The sequence below is a fragment of the Pseudophryne corroboree genome, chromosome 9 (assembly GCF_028390025.1).
Source record: "Pseudophryne corroboree isolate aPseCor3 chromosome 9, aPseCor3.hap2, whole genome shotgun sequence".
Classification (NCBI taxonomy): Eukaryota; Metazoa; Chordata; class Amphibia; order Anura; family Myobatrachidae; genus Pseudophryne; species Pseudophryne corroboree.
In genome coordinates this window covers 167,817,887-167,832,473 of record NC_086452.1, presented here as the reverse complement: position 1 = coordinate 167,832,473, position 14,587 = coordinate 167,817,887, and the positions used below count along the sequence as shown (strand labels likewise).

The 14,587-nt window shown below is 44.9% G+C and overlaps 1 protein-coding gene across 3 annotated transcripts in view; it reads right to left on the bottom strand.

The window, feature by feature from the left end:
- The window catches only part of GTF2B (general transcription factor IIB), a 108,887-nt gene extending 96,025 nt beyond the window's left edge, over positions 1–12,862 (bottom strand). The window contains exon 1 of one of the 3 annotated variants that reach the window (XM_063939950.1): positions 12,758–12,862. In XM_063939950.1, the coding sequence (XP_063796020.1) occupies positions 12,758–12,774 (17 nt within the window). In that variant the 5' untranslated portion in view covers positions 12,775–12,862. Of the gene's footprint in view, positions 1–12,406; positions 12,431–12,757 lie in introns of those variants that run through there. The other 2 variants (XM_063939949.1, XM_063939951.1) reach the window with 2 other exon arrangements.
- Positions 12,863–14,587: the final 1,725 nt, after the last annotated feature.

The window sequence follows — 14,587 nt, the reverse complement described above, 5'->3', positions numbered from 1 at the left end:
TATAAGCATGAAATTAAAGAAAAAGGCTTAATTAGTAATAGGAAGTGATGTCATAGGGTGGGTGGTATATATACCAGTTCCCATACACACCCTTAGTTATAGCTGTGAATAGGATTCCTGAGATAGCACTAAGGGTGAGTACCTTATTAATGGACTTCTTCTCTAAATTTAGTAAGTTAAACTCCATTTATGAAGTGGTTTATGTTTTATCTTTTAGGAAATGCGTATATAGACTCATTCTTATTCAAATTAAGAACTGTTCTTAACACATCCCAAAGGTGAGCCTAATGTGGAATTATATTAAATATTAAATATTAAATTTCAATGTCAAATCAGTTAATTTGTACCTCCAATCATGAAGATTTAGCAGTATATCTCAAATTTTCTATCTGTATGAATTGTAAATGTATACATGAAAGGGGATAATGATTAAATTTCACTATTGGTTAAGCCAGATACCGCACCATTTAAGAACAATAAATGTGGTTCTGTTACTAAAAGGGAATCACCAGATGTTAATCAACTATAATCATTAGGTTTGATATAAATTTTGATATGGTATCAGGTGTTATTATTGAGTGTACCTGGTACATTTTTCAACCTCCACTGTACCATTGCAGTCAACATGGTCCCTTATCAAAAATATAAATAAGTTGTATACATTAGGGTTGTTGTGAAGTATAACCATTTGGAGAATGTATTATTTAATCATATTCCATACAGTGTATATGTATTCATATATAATTTTTATTACATATATTTTCATATTTTCAACTCATAGGTTACTGTCACAGCAATTGCATTATTTTATATATTGACGAATTATATATGGTAAATACGAATGCTATAAAGTAAGTAATTATTTCTGATAATTTGTGATGTATGTATTTATAGTATCTCTAATAACCTCCTGAATAGAGTTTATGATAATGAATTTATAATATTGATCTAATGGTGATTAATTAAGAGCCATCCTCAACTCCTAATTGAGAGAATTATTCCCCCATTATCCAATTATATATGTTCCTCCCCTCCATTTTTGTTGTTTCTAACCATTGCCATATATGCACATAGTCACCGTAAACTAATATTAATTTTGCTGGTGACATTTTTAGATCCTTCATACCCACGGCAAAAAGCTGGTTGGGACTCAGAGATTCACAAACTCTTGACTACACCGCTCACGACCCCTGATGAAGTCCCGTGTGGACGAAACGCGTTGGGTATTCGCGCAATTGTGAAGTTGAACGTACTTCTGAACACATTGGTAGAAATAACTATCACTTATGTCAATAGACAATTAGTTTGTATTCTCCATCTATGGTATAAAGTCAATTATATGTTTTATTGGATTTTTATGTATTGTTATAACATTCAATGTTAACTTTTAAAATAAATGTATTTCAAAGTGAACTCTGATGTGATCTAGCTCCCAAGAGAAACCTTTTTCTTCTGTACCTTTAAACTTAATGCCCTAGCTGACAGTGGGCATTTCTCAGTGGTGAGCTATAAAATAACTAGCGCATAAATAAGGGTCCTTTAAATTTGTTTTTTGATATATATATATATATATATAGATATATATATATATATATATATATATATATATATATATATATACACACACACACACGCATACATACACACACTTGTACATATAGTTTTGAAGGGAAAATTTGTCAGTTAAGAGGTTAAGAATCAATCTCTGGACACTCCACATACAGTACTTTCATTACAGTTAGAGCTTCTCCTATAGGGAAGCCCTGGTCACGACATCACCTACTGGAAACACAAAAGTGCAGCTTTAGATGCATTAATATTGTCAGAGGGAGATTTAAAGGATGTACAGTAGTCTATCCCAACGGTCCACCTTTCAGGTATAACCCACAGACTGTTAAATCAAGTTGACTCAGATGTTAATTAAGTCACCTGTAGCCAAGCATGGATAAACTTAAAAGCTGAACCGTTGGTGTGCTTTAAGGACTGCCTTTAAGAACTTCTGGTCTATCCCTCATAGTACTGTTTAAACACATTTATAAAGCAGATTCAATGTGAAGTGGCAGGGAGCATCACAGTGATGCCTCACACATATCCTGCTGACATAACAAGTTTTCCCTTGCACCTCTATGGGGTGGTCTTCAGTATGCCGGCGGTCAGGCTCCCGGCAACCAGCATACCGGTGCCGGGAGCCCGACAGCCGGCATACCGACACTTATTCTGCCTCGTGGGGGTCCACGACCCCCCTGGAGGGAGAATAAAATAGTGTGGAGCGCGTAGCGCGCCACCGTGCCCGTAGCGTGGCGAGCGCAGCGAGCCCGCAAGGGGCTCATTTGCGCTCGCCACACTGTCGGTAAGCCGGCGGCCGGCCTCCCGGCGCCGGTATGCTGGTCGCCGGCAGATCGTAGTGAACCCCCTCTATGGGATGTAAGGGAAAACTTACAAAGACGGCAGATGTAATGTGGTGTTCTAAAACCGCACACTGCAACAATCATGCAGAATTAACCCCCCCCCCACTCTATATGCCATCTTAAATTTACATATGAATCTTAAAACAGAAGCAAACATTAACTAGGTGTTGACAGTAGAAACTTAGGGAAGCCAATTCTGGAAACCAAAATGTTTTCGAGTCCCAAAAATCCCAGGTATTATGAAATTCAAAACACACTGGATTGGGTTAGGGGCAGTGTAATACAGGTTGAGTATCCCTTATCCAAAATGCTTGATTTTTTCATATTTTGGAATAACTGCATATCATAATGAGATATCATGGTGATGGGACCTAAGTCTAAGCACAGAATGCATTTATGTTTCATATACACCTTATACACACAGACTGAAGGTCATTTTAACCAATATTTTTAATAACTTTGTGCATTAAATAAAATAAGATTTTACTTACCGATAAATCTATTTCTCGGAGTCCGTAGTGGATGCTGGGGTTCCTGAAAGGACCATGGGGAATAGCGGCTCCGCAGGAGACAGGGCACAAAAAGTAAAGCTTTTCCAGATCAGGTGGTGTGCACTGGCTCCTCCCCCTATGACCCTCCTCCAGACTCCAGTTAGGTACTGTGCCCAGACGAGCGTACACAATAAGGGAGGATTTTGAATCCCGGGTAAGACTCATACCAGCCACACCAATCACACCGTACAACTTGTGATCTAAACCCAGTTAACAGTATGATAACAGCGGAGCCTCTGAAAGATGGCTTCCTTCAACAATAACCCGAATTAGTTAACAATAACTATGTACAATTATTGCAGATAATCCGCACTTGGGATGGGCGCCCAGCATCCACTACGGACTCCGAGAAATAGATTTATCGGTAAGTAAAATCTTATTTTCTCTATCGTCCTAGTGGATGCTGGGGTTCCTGAAAGGACCATGGGGATTATACCAAAGCTCCCAAACGGGCGGGAGAGTGCGGATGACTCTGCAGCACCGAATGAGAGAACTCCAGGTCCTCCTTAGCCAGAGTATCAAATTTGTAAAATTTTACAAACGTGTTCTCCCCTGACCACGTAGCTGCTCGGCAGAGTTGTAATGCCGAGACCCCTCGGGCAGCCGCCCAAGATGAGCCCACCTTCCTTGTGGAGTGGGCCTTTACAGATTTAGGCTGTGGCAGGCCTGCCACAGAATGTGCAAGTTGGATTGTGCTACAGATCCAACGAGCAATCGTCTGCTTAGACGCAGGAGCACCCATCTTGTTGGGTGCATACAATATAAACAACGAGTCAGATTTTCTGACTCCAGCTGTCCTTGCAATATATATTTTTAATGCTCTGACAACGTCCAGTAACTTGGAGTCCTCCAAGTCACTTGTAGCCGCAGGCACTACAATAGGCTGGTTCAGATGAAATGCTGACACCACCTTAGGGAGAAAATGCGGACGAGTCCGCAGTTCTGCCCTGTCCGAATGGAAAATCAGATATGGGCTTTTGTAAGATAAAGCTGCCAGTTCTGACACTCTCCTGGCCGAAGCCAGGGCTAGAAGCATGGTCACTTTCCATGTGAGATATTTCAAATCCACCTTTTTTAGTGGTTCAAACCAATGAGATTTTAGAAATTCCAAAACCACATTGAGATCCCACGGTGCCACTGGAGGCACCACAGGCGGCTGTATATGCAGCACTCCCTTAACAAAGGTCTGGACTTCAGGGACTGAAGCCAATTCTTTTTGAAAGAAAATCGACAGGGCCGAAATTTGAACCTTAATAGATCCCAATTTGAGACCCATAGACAATCCTGATTGCAGGAAATGTAGGAATCGACCCAGTTGAAATTCCTCCGTCGGAGCACTCCGATCTTCGCACCACGCAACATATTTTCGCCAAATTCGGTGATAATGTTGCACGGTTACTTCCTTCCTCGCTTTAATCAAAGTAGGAATGACTTCTTCCGGCATGCCTTTTTCCTTTAGGATCCGGCGTTCAACCGCCATGCCGTCAAACGCAGCCGCGGTAAGTCTTGAAACAGACAGGGACCCTGCTGAAGCAAGTCCCTCCTTAGAGGTAGAGGCCACGGATCTTCCGTGATCATCTCTTGAAGTTCCGGGTACCAAGTCCTTCTTGGCCAATCCGGAACCACTAGTATCGTTCTCACGCCTCTTTGCCGTATAATTCTCAATACTTTTGGTATGAGAGGCAGAGGAGGAAACACATACACCGACTGGTACACCCAAGGCGTTACCAGCGCGTCCACAGCTATTGCCTGCGGATCTCTTGACCTGGCGCAATACCTGTCCAGTTTTTTGTTGAGGCGAGACGCCATCATGTCCACCATTGGTCTTTCCCAACGGGTTACCAGCATGTGGAAGACTTCTGGATGAAGTCCCCACTCTCCCGGGTGAAGATCGTGTCTGCTGAGGAAGTCTGCTTCCCAGTTGTCCACTCCCGGGATGAACACTGCTGACAGTGCTATCACATGATTCTCTGCCCAGCGAAGAATCCTTGCAGCTTCTGCCATTGCACTCCTGCTTCTTGTGCCGCCCTGTCTGTTCACATGGGCGACTGCCGTGATGTTGTCCGACTGGATCAACACCGGTTTTCCTTGAAGCAGAGGTTCTGCCTGGCTTAGAGCATTGTATATTGCTCTTAGTTCCAATATGTTTATGTGAAGAGACGTTTCCAGGCTCGTCCATACTCCCTGGAAGTTTCTTCCTTGTGTGACTGCTCCCCAGCCTCTCAGGCTGGCGTCCGTGGTCACCAGGATCCAATCCTGTATGCCGAATCTGCGGCCCTCCAATAGATGAGGACTCTGCAACCACCACAGAAGAGACACCCTTGTCCTTGGAGACAGGGTTATCCGTAGGTGCATCTGAAGATGCGACCCTGACCATTTGTCCAACAGATCCCTTTGGAAAATTCTTGCGTGGAATCTGCCGAATGGAATTGCTTCGTAAGAAGCCACCATTTTTCCCAGGACTCTTGTGCATTGATGTACAGACACCTTTCCTGGTTTTAGGAGGTTCCTGACAAGCTCGGATAACTCCTTGGCTTTTTCCTCCGGGAGAAAAACCTTTTTCTGAACCGTGTCCAGAATCATCCCTAGGAACAGCAGACGAGTTGTCGGCATTAACTGGGATTTTGGAATATTCAGAATCCACCCGTGCTGTTTTAGCACTTCTTGAGACAGTGCTAATCCCATCTCTAGCTGTTCTCTGGACCTTGCCCTTATTAGGAGATCGTCCAATTATGGGATAATTAATACGCCTTTTCTTCGAAGAAGAATCATCATCTCGGCCATTACCTTTGTAAAGACCCGAGGTGCCGTGGACAATCCAAACGGCAGCGTCTGAAACTGATAGTGACAGTTTTGTACAACGAACCTGAGGTACCCCTGGTGTGAGGGGTAAATTGGAACGTGGAGATACGCATCCTTGATGTCCAAGGATACCATAAAGTCCCCCTCTTCCAGGTTCGCTATCACTGCTCTGAGTGACTCCATCTTGAACTTGAACTTCTTTATGTACAGGTTCAAGGACTTCAGATTTAGAATAGGCCTTACCGAGCCATCCGGCTTCGGTACCACAAAAAGAGTGGAATAATACCCCTTCCCTTGTTGTAGAAGAGGTACCTTGACTATCACCTGCTGAGAGTACAGCTTGTGAATGGCTTCCAAAACCGTCTCCCTTTCGGAGGGGGACGTTGGTAAAGCAGACTTCAGGAAACGGCGAGGTGGATCTGTCTCTAATTCCAACCTGTACCCCTGAGATATTATCTGCAGGATCCAGGGATCTACTTGCGAGTGAGCCCACTGCGCGCTGTAATTTTTGAGACGACCCCCCACCGTCCCCGAGTCCGCTTGAGAAGCCCCAGCGTCCTGCTGAGGCTTTTGTAGAAGCCGGGGAGGGCTTCTGTTCCTGGGAAGGAGCTGCCTGTTGCTGTCTCTTCCCTCGACCTCTGCCTCGTGGCAGATATGAATAGCCCTTTGCTCTCTTATTTTTAAAGGAACGAAAGGGCTGCGGTTGAAAGGTCGGTGCCTTTTTCTGTTGGGGAGTGACTTGAGGTAGAAAGGTGGATTTCCCGGCTGTAGCCGTGGCCACCAAATCTGATAGACCGACTCCAAATAACTCCTCCCCTTTATACTGCAAAACTTCCATATGCCGTTTTGAGTCCGCATCGCCTGTCCACTGTCGCGTCCATAAAGTTCTTCTGGCCGAAATGGACATAGCACTTACCCGTGATGCCAGTGTGCAGATATCCCTCTGTGCATCACGCATATAAAGAAATGCATCCTTTATTTGTTCTAACGACAGTAAAATATTGTCCCTGTCCAGGGTATCAATATTTTCAATCAGGGACTCTGACCAAACTACCCCAGCACTGCACATCCAGGCAGTCGCTATAGCTGGTCGTAGTATAACACCTGCATGTGTGTATATACTTTTTTGGATATTTTCCATCCTCCTATCTGATGGATCTTTAAGTGCGGCCGTCTCAGGAGAGGGTAACGCCACTTGTTTAGATAAGCGTGTTAGCGCCTTGTCCACCCTAGGAGGTGTTTCCCAGCGCTCCCTAATCTCTGGCGGGAAAGGGTATAATGCCAATAATTTCTTTGAAATTATCAGCTTTTTATCAGGGGCAACCCACGCTTCATTACACACGTCATTTAATTCTTCTGATTCAGGAAAAACTATAGGTAGTTTTTTCACACCCCACATAATACCCTGTTTAGTGGTACCTGTAGTATCAGCTAAATGTAACGCCTCCTTCATTGCCAAAATCATATAACGTGTGGCCCTACTGGAAAATACGGTTGATTCGTCACCGTCACCACTGGAGTCATCGCCTGTGTCTGGGTCTGTGTCGACCGACTGAGGCAAAGGGCGTTTCACAGCCCCTGACGGTGTTTGAGTCGCCTGGACAGGCACTAATTGATTGTCCGGCCGTCTCATGTCGTCAAACGACTGCTTTAGCGTGTTGACACTATCCCGTAGTTCCATAAATAAAGGCATCCATTCTGGTGTCGACTCCCTAGGGGGTGACATCCTCATATTTGGCAATTGCTCCGCCTCCACGCCAATATCGTCCTCATACATGTCGACACACACGTACCGACACACAGCAGACACACAGGGAATGCTCCTAACGAAGACAGGACCCACTAGCCCTTTGGGGAGACAGAGGGAGAGTTTGCCAGCACACACCAAAAGCGCTATATATATATATATCAGGGATAGCCTTATAATAAGTGCTCCCTTATAGCTGCTTTGTTATATCAAAATATCGCCATAAATTTGCCCCCCCTCTCTGTTTTACCCTGTTTCTGTAGTGCAGTGCAGGGGAGAGACTTGGGAGCCGTCCTGACCAGCGGAGCTGTGAGAGGAAATGGCGCCGTGTGCTGAGGAGATAGGCCCCGCCCCTTTTCTGGCGGGCTCGTCTCCCGCTATTTAGAGAAATCAGGCAGGGGTTAAATATCTCCATATAGCCTCTGGGGGCTATATGTGAGGTATTTTTAGCCTTTATATAGGTTACATTTGCCTCCCAGGGCGCCCCCCTCCCAGCGCCCTGCACCCTCAGTGACTGCCGTGTGAAGTGTGCTGAGAGGAAAATGGCGCACAGCTGCAGTGCTGTGCGCTACCTTTAGAAGACTGCAGGAGTCTTCAGCCGCCGATTCTGGACCTCTTCTGACTTCAGCATCTGCAAGGGGGCCGGCGGCGCGGCTCCGGTGACCATCCAGGCTGTACCTGTGATCGTCCCTCTGGAGCTTGATGTCCAGTAGCCAAGAAGCCAATCCATCCTGCACGCAGGTGAGTTGACTCCTTCTCCCCTCAGTCCCTCGCTGCAGTGATCCTGTTGCCAGCAGGAATCACTGTAAAATAAAAAACCTAGCTAAACTTTTTCTAAGCAGCTCTTTAGGAGAGCCACCTAGATTGCACCCTTCTCGGCCGGGCACAAAAATCTAACTGGAGTCTGGAGGAGGGTCATAGGGGGAGGAGCCAGTGCACACCACCTGATCTGGAAAAGCTTTACTTTTTGTGCCCTGTCTCCTGCGGAGCCGCTATTCCCCATGGTCCTTTCAGGAACCCCAGCATCCACTAGGACGATAGAGAAATGTATTTATGTTTTATATACACCTTATACACACAGCCTGAAGGTCAATACAATATTTTTAATAACTGTATTAAACAAGTTTGTGTACATTGAGCCATCAGAAAACAAAGGTTTCACTATCTCAGTCCTACTCAAAAAATTCCGTATTTCTGAATATTTGTATATGGGATACTCAACCTGTATTTACATTCTCTGTTCCAGTCGCATTATCTGGTCATCTCAAGCTTTCCCAGCTTCCTGCAGAATAGGTGGAATCCATGATACACCTGCTCTCAGTCACTGATGGGCTGGAATTCTGCTGCGCGATGACACCACTGTGCAGCATGCTCCCAGCCAATCACTGACTGATAGTCGTCGACTCAGGACTCTAGCTCTTCTATTGCAGCTAAGCCAGGGAGACAACTGGACAACGTGTCTGCAGACAAACCCTTTATGACCACCTCTGTGTGACTAAGGTAAGTGAAAGGAGTGGAAGAGGGATGCTATACACCAGGCCTGGCCAACCTGTGGCTCTCCAGATGTAGTGAAACTACACATCCCAGCATGCCCAGCCACAGTTTTATCATTCCCTAATAGCAAAACTGTGGCAAGGCATGATGGGACTTGTAGTTTCACAACAGCTGGAGAGCCACAGGTTGGCCAGGCCTGCTATACACTATAGACCGTTTATCAAAGGGTGCGATTAAAATGTGCCCAAAACGGAGGTGTTTAGCCGCGCATATAGTGGCTAATCCAGTCTAAAGTCCTGGTTAGTGCGCTTGAACTCCCGTTTAAGAGCCTAAACCAGTGGTTTCCAAACTTTTTTGAATCACGGCGCCCTAGAATATCAGAAATTTTTTCACAGCACCCCTAGACCAAAAATTTCTTAGAGAAATTTAGAAAGAAATATTACATTAAGTAGATTGCATTTATATGTCATCCTTAGGGTCAGTTGTGTGGTGAGGGACAAGATTTGCTTCTGTTTGGCCACATTTTATGACTGGCAGCCACCAGCACTGGTTTTGCCTATTATATTGACCATAAATAATTTGAATTGGTCCTGGACCACCAACCCAGGGCACCCCTGCAAGTGTCCCGAGGCACCCCAGGGAGCCACGGCACACAGTTTGGGAACCTCTGGCCTAAACCACAGATATTTTCACACACTTCGAGGCGTCGAGAAGAAATGTCTTTCCCACGGCTAATGGGCTCCCGAACAGAGCAACAATAGATCAACAGTTGAATGTTGCCATTTTGCACCTCCTAGTGGTAGCAGCAGGGGAAAACAATTCAATCGCAAAGTAAGGCATCCAAGCACTGCTGGTATGGCAAATTAAAACAACTGCATCTAGCATCTCAATTTCAAATGTAAGCCATTGTTCCTCCTTTATACAAAGTATTTATAGTAAGTACAGAAATGTGTTTTGCTCACATGCTGGTGTGGAGAACTCTAACCACACAAGTCACATGATTAGGCATCAGCCCATTGTACAGCTTAAACAAGACATTCATTTGATACTTTGTCCCCTAAAACCACAGACATGTGTATTATTTCTTTAGAAAGACTACGAACAGTCAATCACATGGGATGGCTAGCATACTTGAAACAGGTCAAGGCTAGACAAGCACCAGCTGCTAGGTAACCAACACACCTAAAATAAAAAGTTACTGCTTATGCTTAACTTTTGTGAGTTGTTTCTATTAATGTCTATGGGCGCACATGTTCCCTAGCTCTCAAAAAGTTCCTGCCGACTCCTAAATTCTATAGTACTCACATGCTCTGTAAAACATACCCAAAACAATTGAGAGGATTTAATGGCCAGTTACAAGGAAAGGCTGCCTAGATAACATTCAGACCAGAAATGTATGTAGTTCATGAACATGCAATGTCTAAAACTTAATATCTCATCATGTAAATCTAATGACAGTCTCTGGGATTAATACACAAAAAGCAACTCTTAACTAAAAAACAGAAACAAACCAAACATTAAAGAAATCTGACAAAAGTACTGATGCAATGTTTTCTGCCCTTAGCGCATCAGAAACCACATCATGCCGGGCACTTAAGTCAGAGAATGCCGGCTCTTGCAACTAAACACCCTGTTTAGTCTGTGAGAACCAGCCTTCTCCGGCATAACAGGGCACTGAATTTAATAGCACCGGGAGCTCCTTCTCGGCGCTATTCAATCTTCGCTGAATTGACCCATGTATAAAGTAGATATACAGATGTAGCCACACTCGTTTGGCACGATGCGCACAACAGTATGTGCCTTAATCACACCCCATTGACAACTGACTGAGCACCAAAAGGCCCAACTAAGCATACTAAGGCACGCTGGAAGTGCACGTGAGACCGCATCACAGCTACAATGGGATTGATTCAATTCAGAGCGACTTTAAGAGCACCAGATACCGGAGCTATTCAATTCAGCGCGATATTATGCTGGAGATGAAGATTTCTGCAAAAAAATCAAACAGAACTACTGGCGTTATGCTGTTTTCTGCCCCTAGTGCGCCAGAAACCGCATCTGTTCTTACGACTAAATTTCATGCTTAAGGCGCGAGAACAGACCATCTCCTACATAACAGCGCGCTGAATTGAATAGCTCCTGAATAACCTTCCCAGCACTGTTAAATTCATGCTGAATTGAATAGAGCCCAATGGGCATGGTTACATCTGTATGTGGGATATTTAATCTATATACACCCCTATATAGCTAAAGCAGTTGACAGGACTAACTGAATCCTCATTAATAAACCAAAAATTATTCTAAATTGCTAGTGCTACTACATAGTGCACCATATACATGCACACATACTTATAACACACAGAAACATACAACCTGCAGACAACCTAACAGTATCTAAAACAGGAGTATCAAATGTGATGAATACAGATATATGCTGGCAAACTAGTAAATGGCTGTATATAGTTTTATTATGCAATAACACTTTCAAATATTCACGTTTGAACCCTTTATAATTTAGAACTGTAATATGAGCGTTCCAGGATACCCGATCATTACCAGTTTCTAACACCAAATTGGCCCTGCCAAACCTACCGCATTGAATTTTCTGGGTCAATTCATGAAGGAACGAGGGTCACTGGCATAAATGCTGGGAATTGCTGCCCTTGCAGAAATGTGGGCGCCAGTGGCACTCACACCTGATGGAAGCAACAATTTAATTGCCCAATAAAATATAATTTTCAGACTCCATGGATGTCTACAGGCTCACTGTGATTGATGGAAATCATATTACTATATAGTAAGAATGTATTTTATTAATAAAGGTCATTGTGTAATATGACTATGTAATACAAGCCCCCTCTTCCACATCACCAAATGTAAACCGGTTAGAACATCTCAGCAAAAAAATTAAAACCCAAGCTCAAGTGTGAGTTTTACCACACTAAATAGTAACACCTTACCCACAGCAGTCACTGACCACTCCAAAATAATTTAATAAAATCATTACAAAATCCGATTGATGGGATGGTGATATTCAAATCAGAACTAGCTGGGCAAAATCAGCATAGATTATACAGTATACTATACAGCATAGTGTGCACACTGCACACACTACGCTCCAGCAGCCTGGGACTACAGTGCCCTTTACAGCATACTATACAACACTCTGGGACTACAGTGCCCTATACAGCATAGTGTGCATACACTATGCTCCAGCATCCTAGGACTACAGCGCCCTATACAGTATATACTACAGTGCCCTATACAGCATAGTGTGTGCACACACTATACTCCAGCAGTCTGGTACTGCATTCACCACACCAACATTAGGGTCAGATGTCAGCATTGTAAACCTGTACCTAATCGACATACAGTACATGTTGACATTTATGTAATCTACATACCATATGTCAACAATTTAACTGCAAACATAACGTATCGAACAGGCAGCCAGCGGCTTCTCTACTTCTGTTGAACCACAAGTTAAAGCATGCCCAACTTGTAACTATCCACTAGCAGGGCAGGCACCGGCAAAAGACCTGTAACCTGGGGGTGATGTCTCCGTGCGATGCCATGGTAGAAGCCCACACCACCTGCGATTACAGGGACACAAAGACAGAGTTCCGCAGCAAGGGGAAAGCCCGTGCAGCGCCCACTACCCTACCGGAGGGAGGCGCAGCGGCTGGCCGTCCCCGGACTTTATACAGAGAACTACAGGTGAGCCCGGCGATAATATAAAGCGACGGGTCACTCACCGACTCGTCGACGCCATTATTACAGCGTCCGCAAACAGAGATACCAGTGAGGCTACGAACCAGCAGGCACCGCGCTTCTCCTTATATAGAGTACGGTCACGTGGTGCAGGGGACGCGGTCAGCTACAATAGTCGGCCTATTGTTACCTACTGCACATGCGCACAGGGCACCGCTCGGCACTGGGTAAATCACCACCAATGGCTGCTCAGCTGAGCGATGTGATGACCTCATCGCAGTAACTCGCGCACCGCGCATGCACGCCAGGCGTACAGATCCAAGTGGACTAAGGGACCTCTTCTGTCAGGGGGAGGAGCCACGACCCAAGGGGGAGGAGCTAGGCCAGCGGGACAGTTGCTTTACTATCCCCGCCACCAACTATTACCTTTAGTAATTAGGTGGCGAGCGAAGCGAGCCACCGAGCCCGAAGCGTGGCTAGCGAAGCGAGCCCGCGAGGGTACTTTTCGGGTACCCTGTTCGGCCGTAGCTCCTCCACCTGGTGACGTGTCTCCTCCCCTAGGTCCCTTCTCCCACTCCGATATAGAACCAACCGTACACAGACAGCTTTCACCTTTCCGTCGTATTCGTAACCCACAGCAGTGCGATCACTCACTGCTCAGAAATCATTTAATATACATTTTAGTATAGACGAAGTGAAGGACAGCGTAGACAAAATGGTATTGCATTCAAATGTATGTGGGGCCTGTGGGCACAGTCTGCCAAATAACGTGCTGGATACATATTGTGTATAGTTGCCACAGGGCGCTGGCTATTATTATATCAAGCCACATCTGCCCAGCTGTATACCCAGCAAACTATTCGCTTATTTATCAATGCGTGCTAAATTTCACTGTGAGTGATAAATCGCACCAGCCAATCAGCTCCTAACTACCATGTTACAGAGTGTGTTTGAAAAATGACAGGAGGATTGGCTGGCGCAATTTATCACTCAGTGAAATTTATCACTCATTGATAAATAAGGGCATATAAGTCATGTCAGATGAGCATTCCCTGCTATTATATAATAATACTTCTAACATTTGATTTTGGCTCCTAAGTGTTGGAATCATTGGTTTGCTGCTGCCGGGACCAGGGCAGAACATACTGCATTGTGAATCTGAGGAGGTTGTAGGATTACTAGTGTAGAGAGTTGCAGCAATAATGGTCATTACGGGTTTGGGATTGATTTGCAGACGGTTGTAATGCCAGCAGTCAGAATTCCAAATGTGACATGTGGCATCCTGAAGAGCAGAAACCCAACAGGGGATGACATGTATACTTACCTGGCCCCCTAACCCTCCCTTTCCGTTGCCTAAACATAACACTCACTGGATCCCATCAGAACGTGGCAAATGCAGGAGGGTTTCCAGTTGATTGGAAACTAGGGATGGCTATTGACCATTGATGATTCAAAATCATTGATGATATATCCCCGATGTCAAATACTTTTGGCATAGATGGGGGAGAAACAAACTGTCTCCAGCCATAGATGATAAAGAACCATTTTTTTTCCCCATGCAGTAACATGGAGCATTGCTCTAACTCCCGCAAAGCCCCACCCCCATGCTGTGTGGCCAATCAATGAAAAAACAGGGATGACCATTCGTGGTTGTTACCATCAACCATACCATCCCTTCCTATACCTTCCATAACATAGTTTCTCTTATGTCCTAGAGGTTGATGGGGACTCCGTAAGGACCATGGGGATAGACGGGCTCCGCAGGAGACATGGGCACTTTAAGAAAGACTTTAGGTATGGGTGTGCACTGGCTCCTCCCTCTATGCCCCTCCTCCAGACCTCAGTTTACTACTGTGCCCAGAGGAGACTGGGTG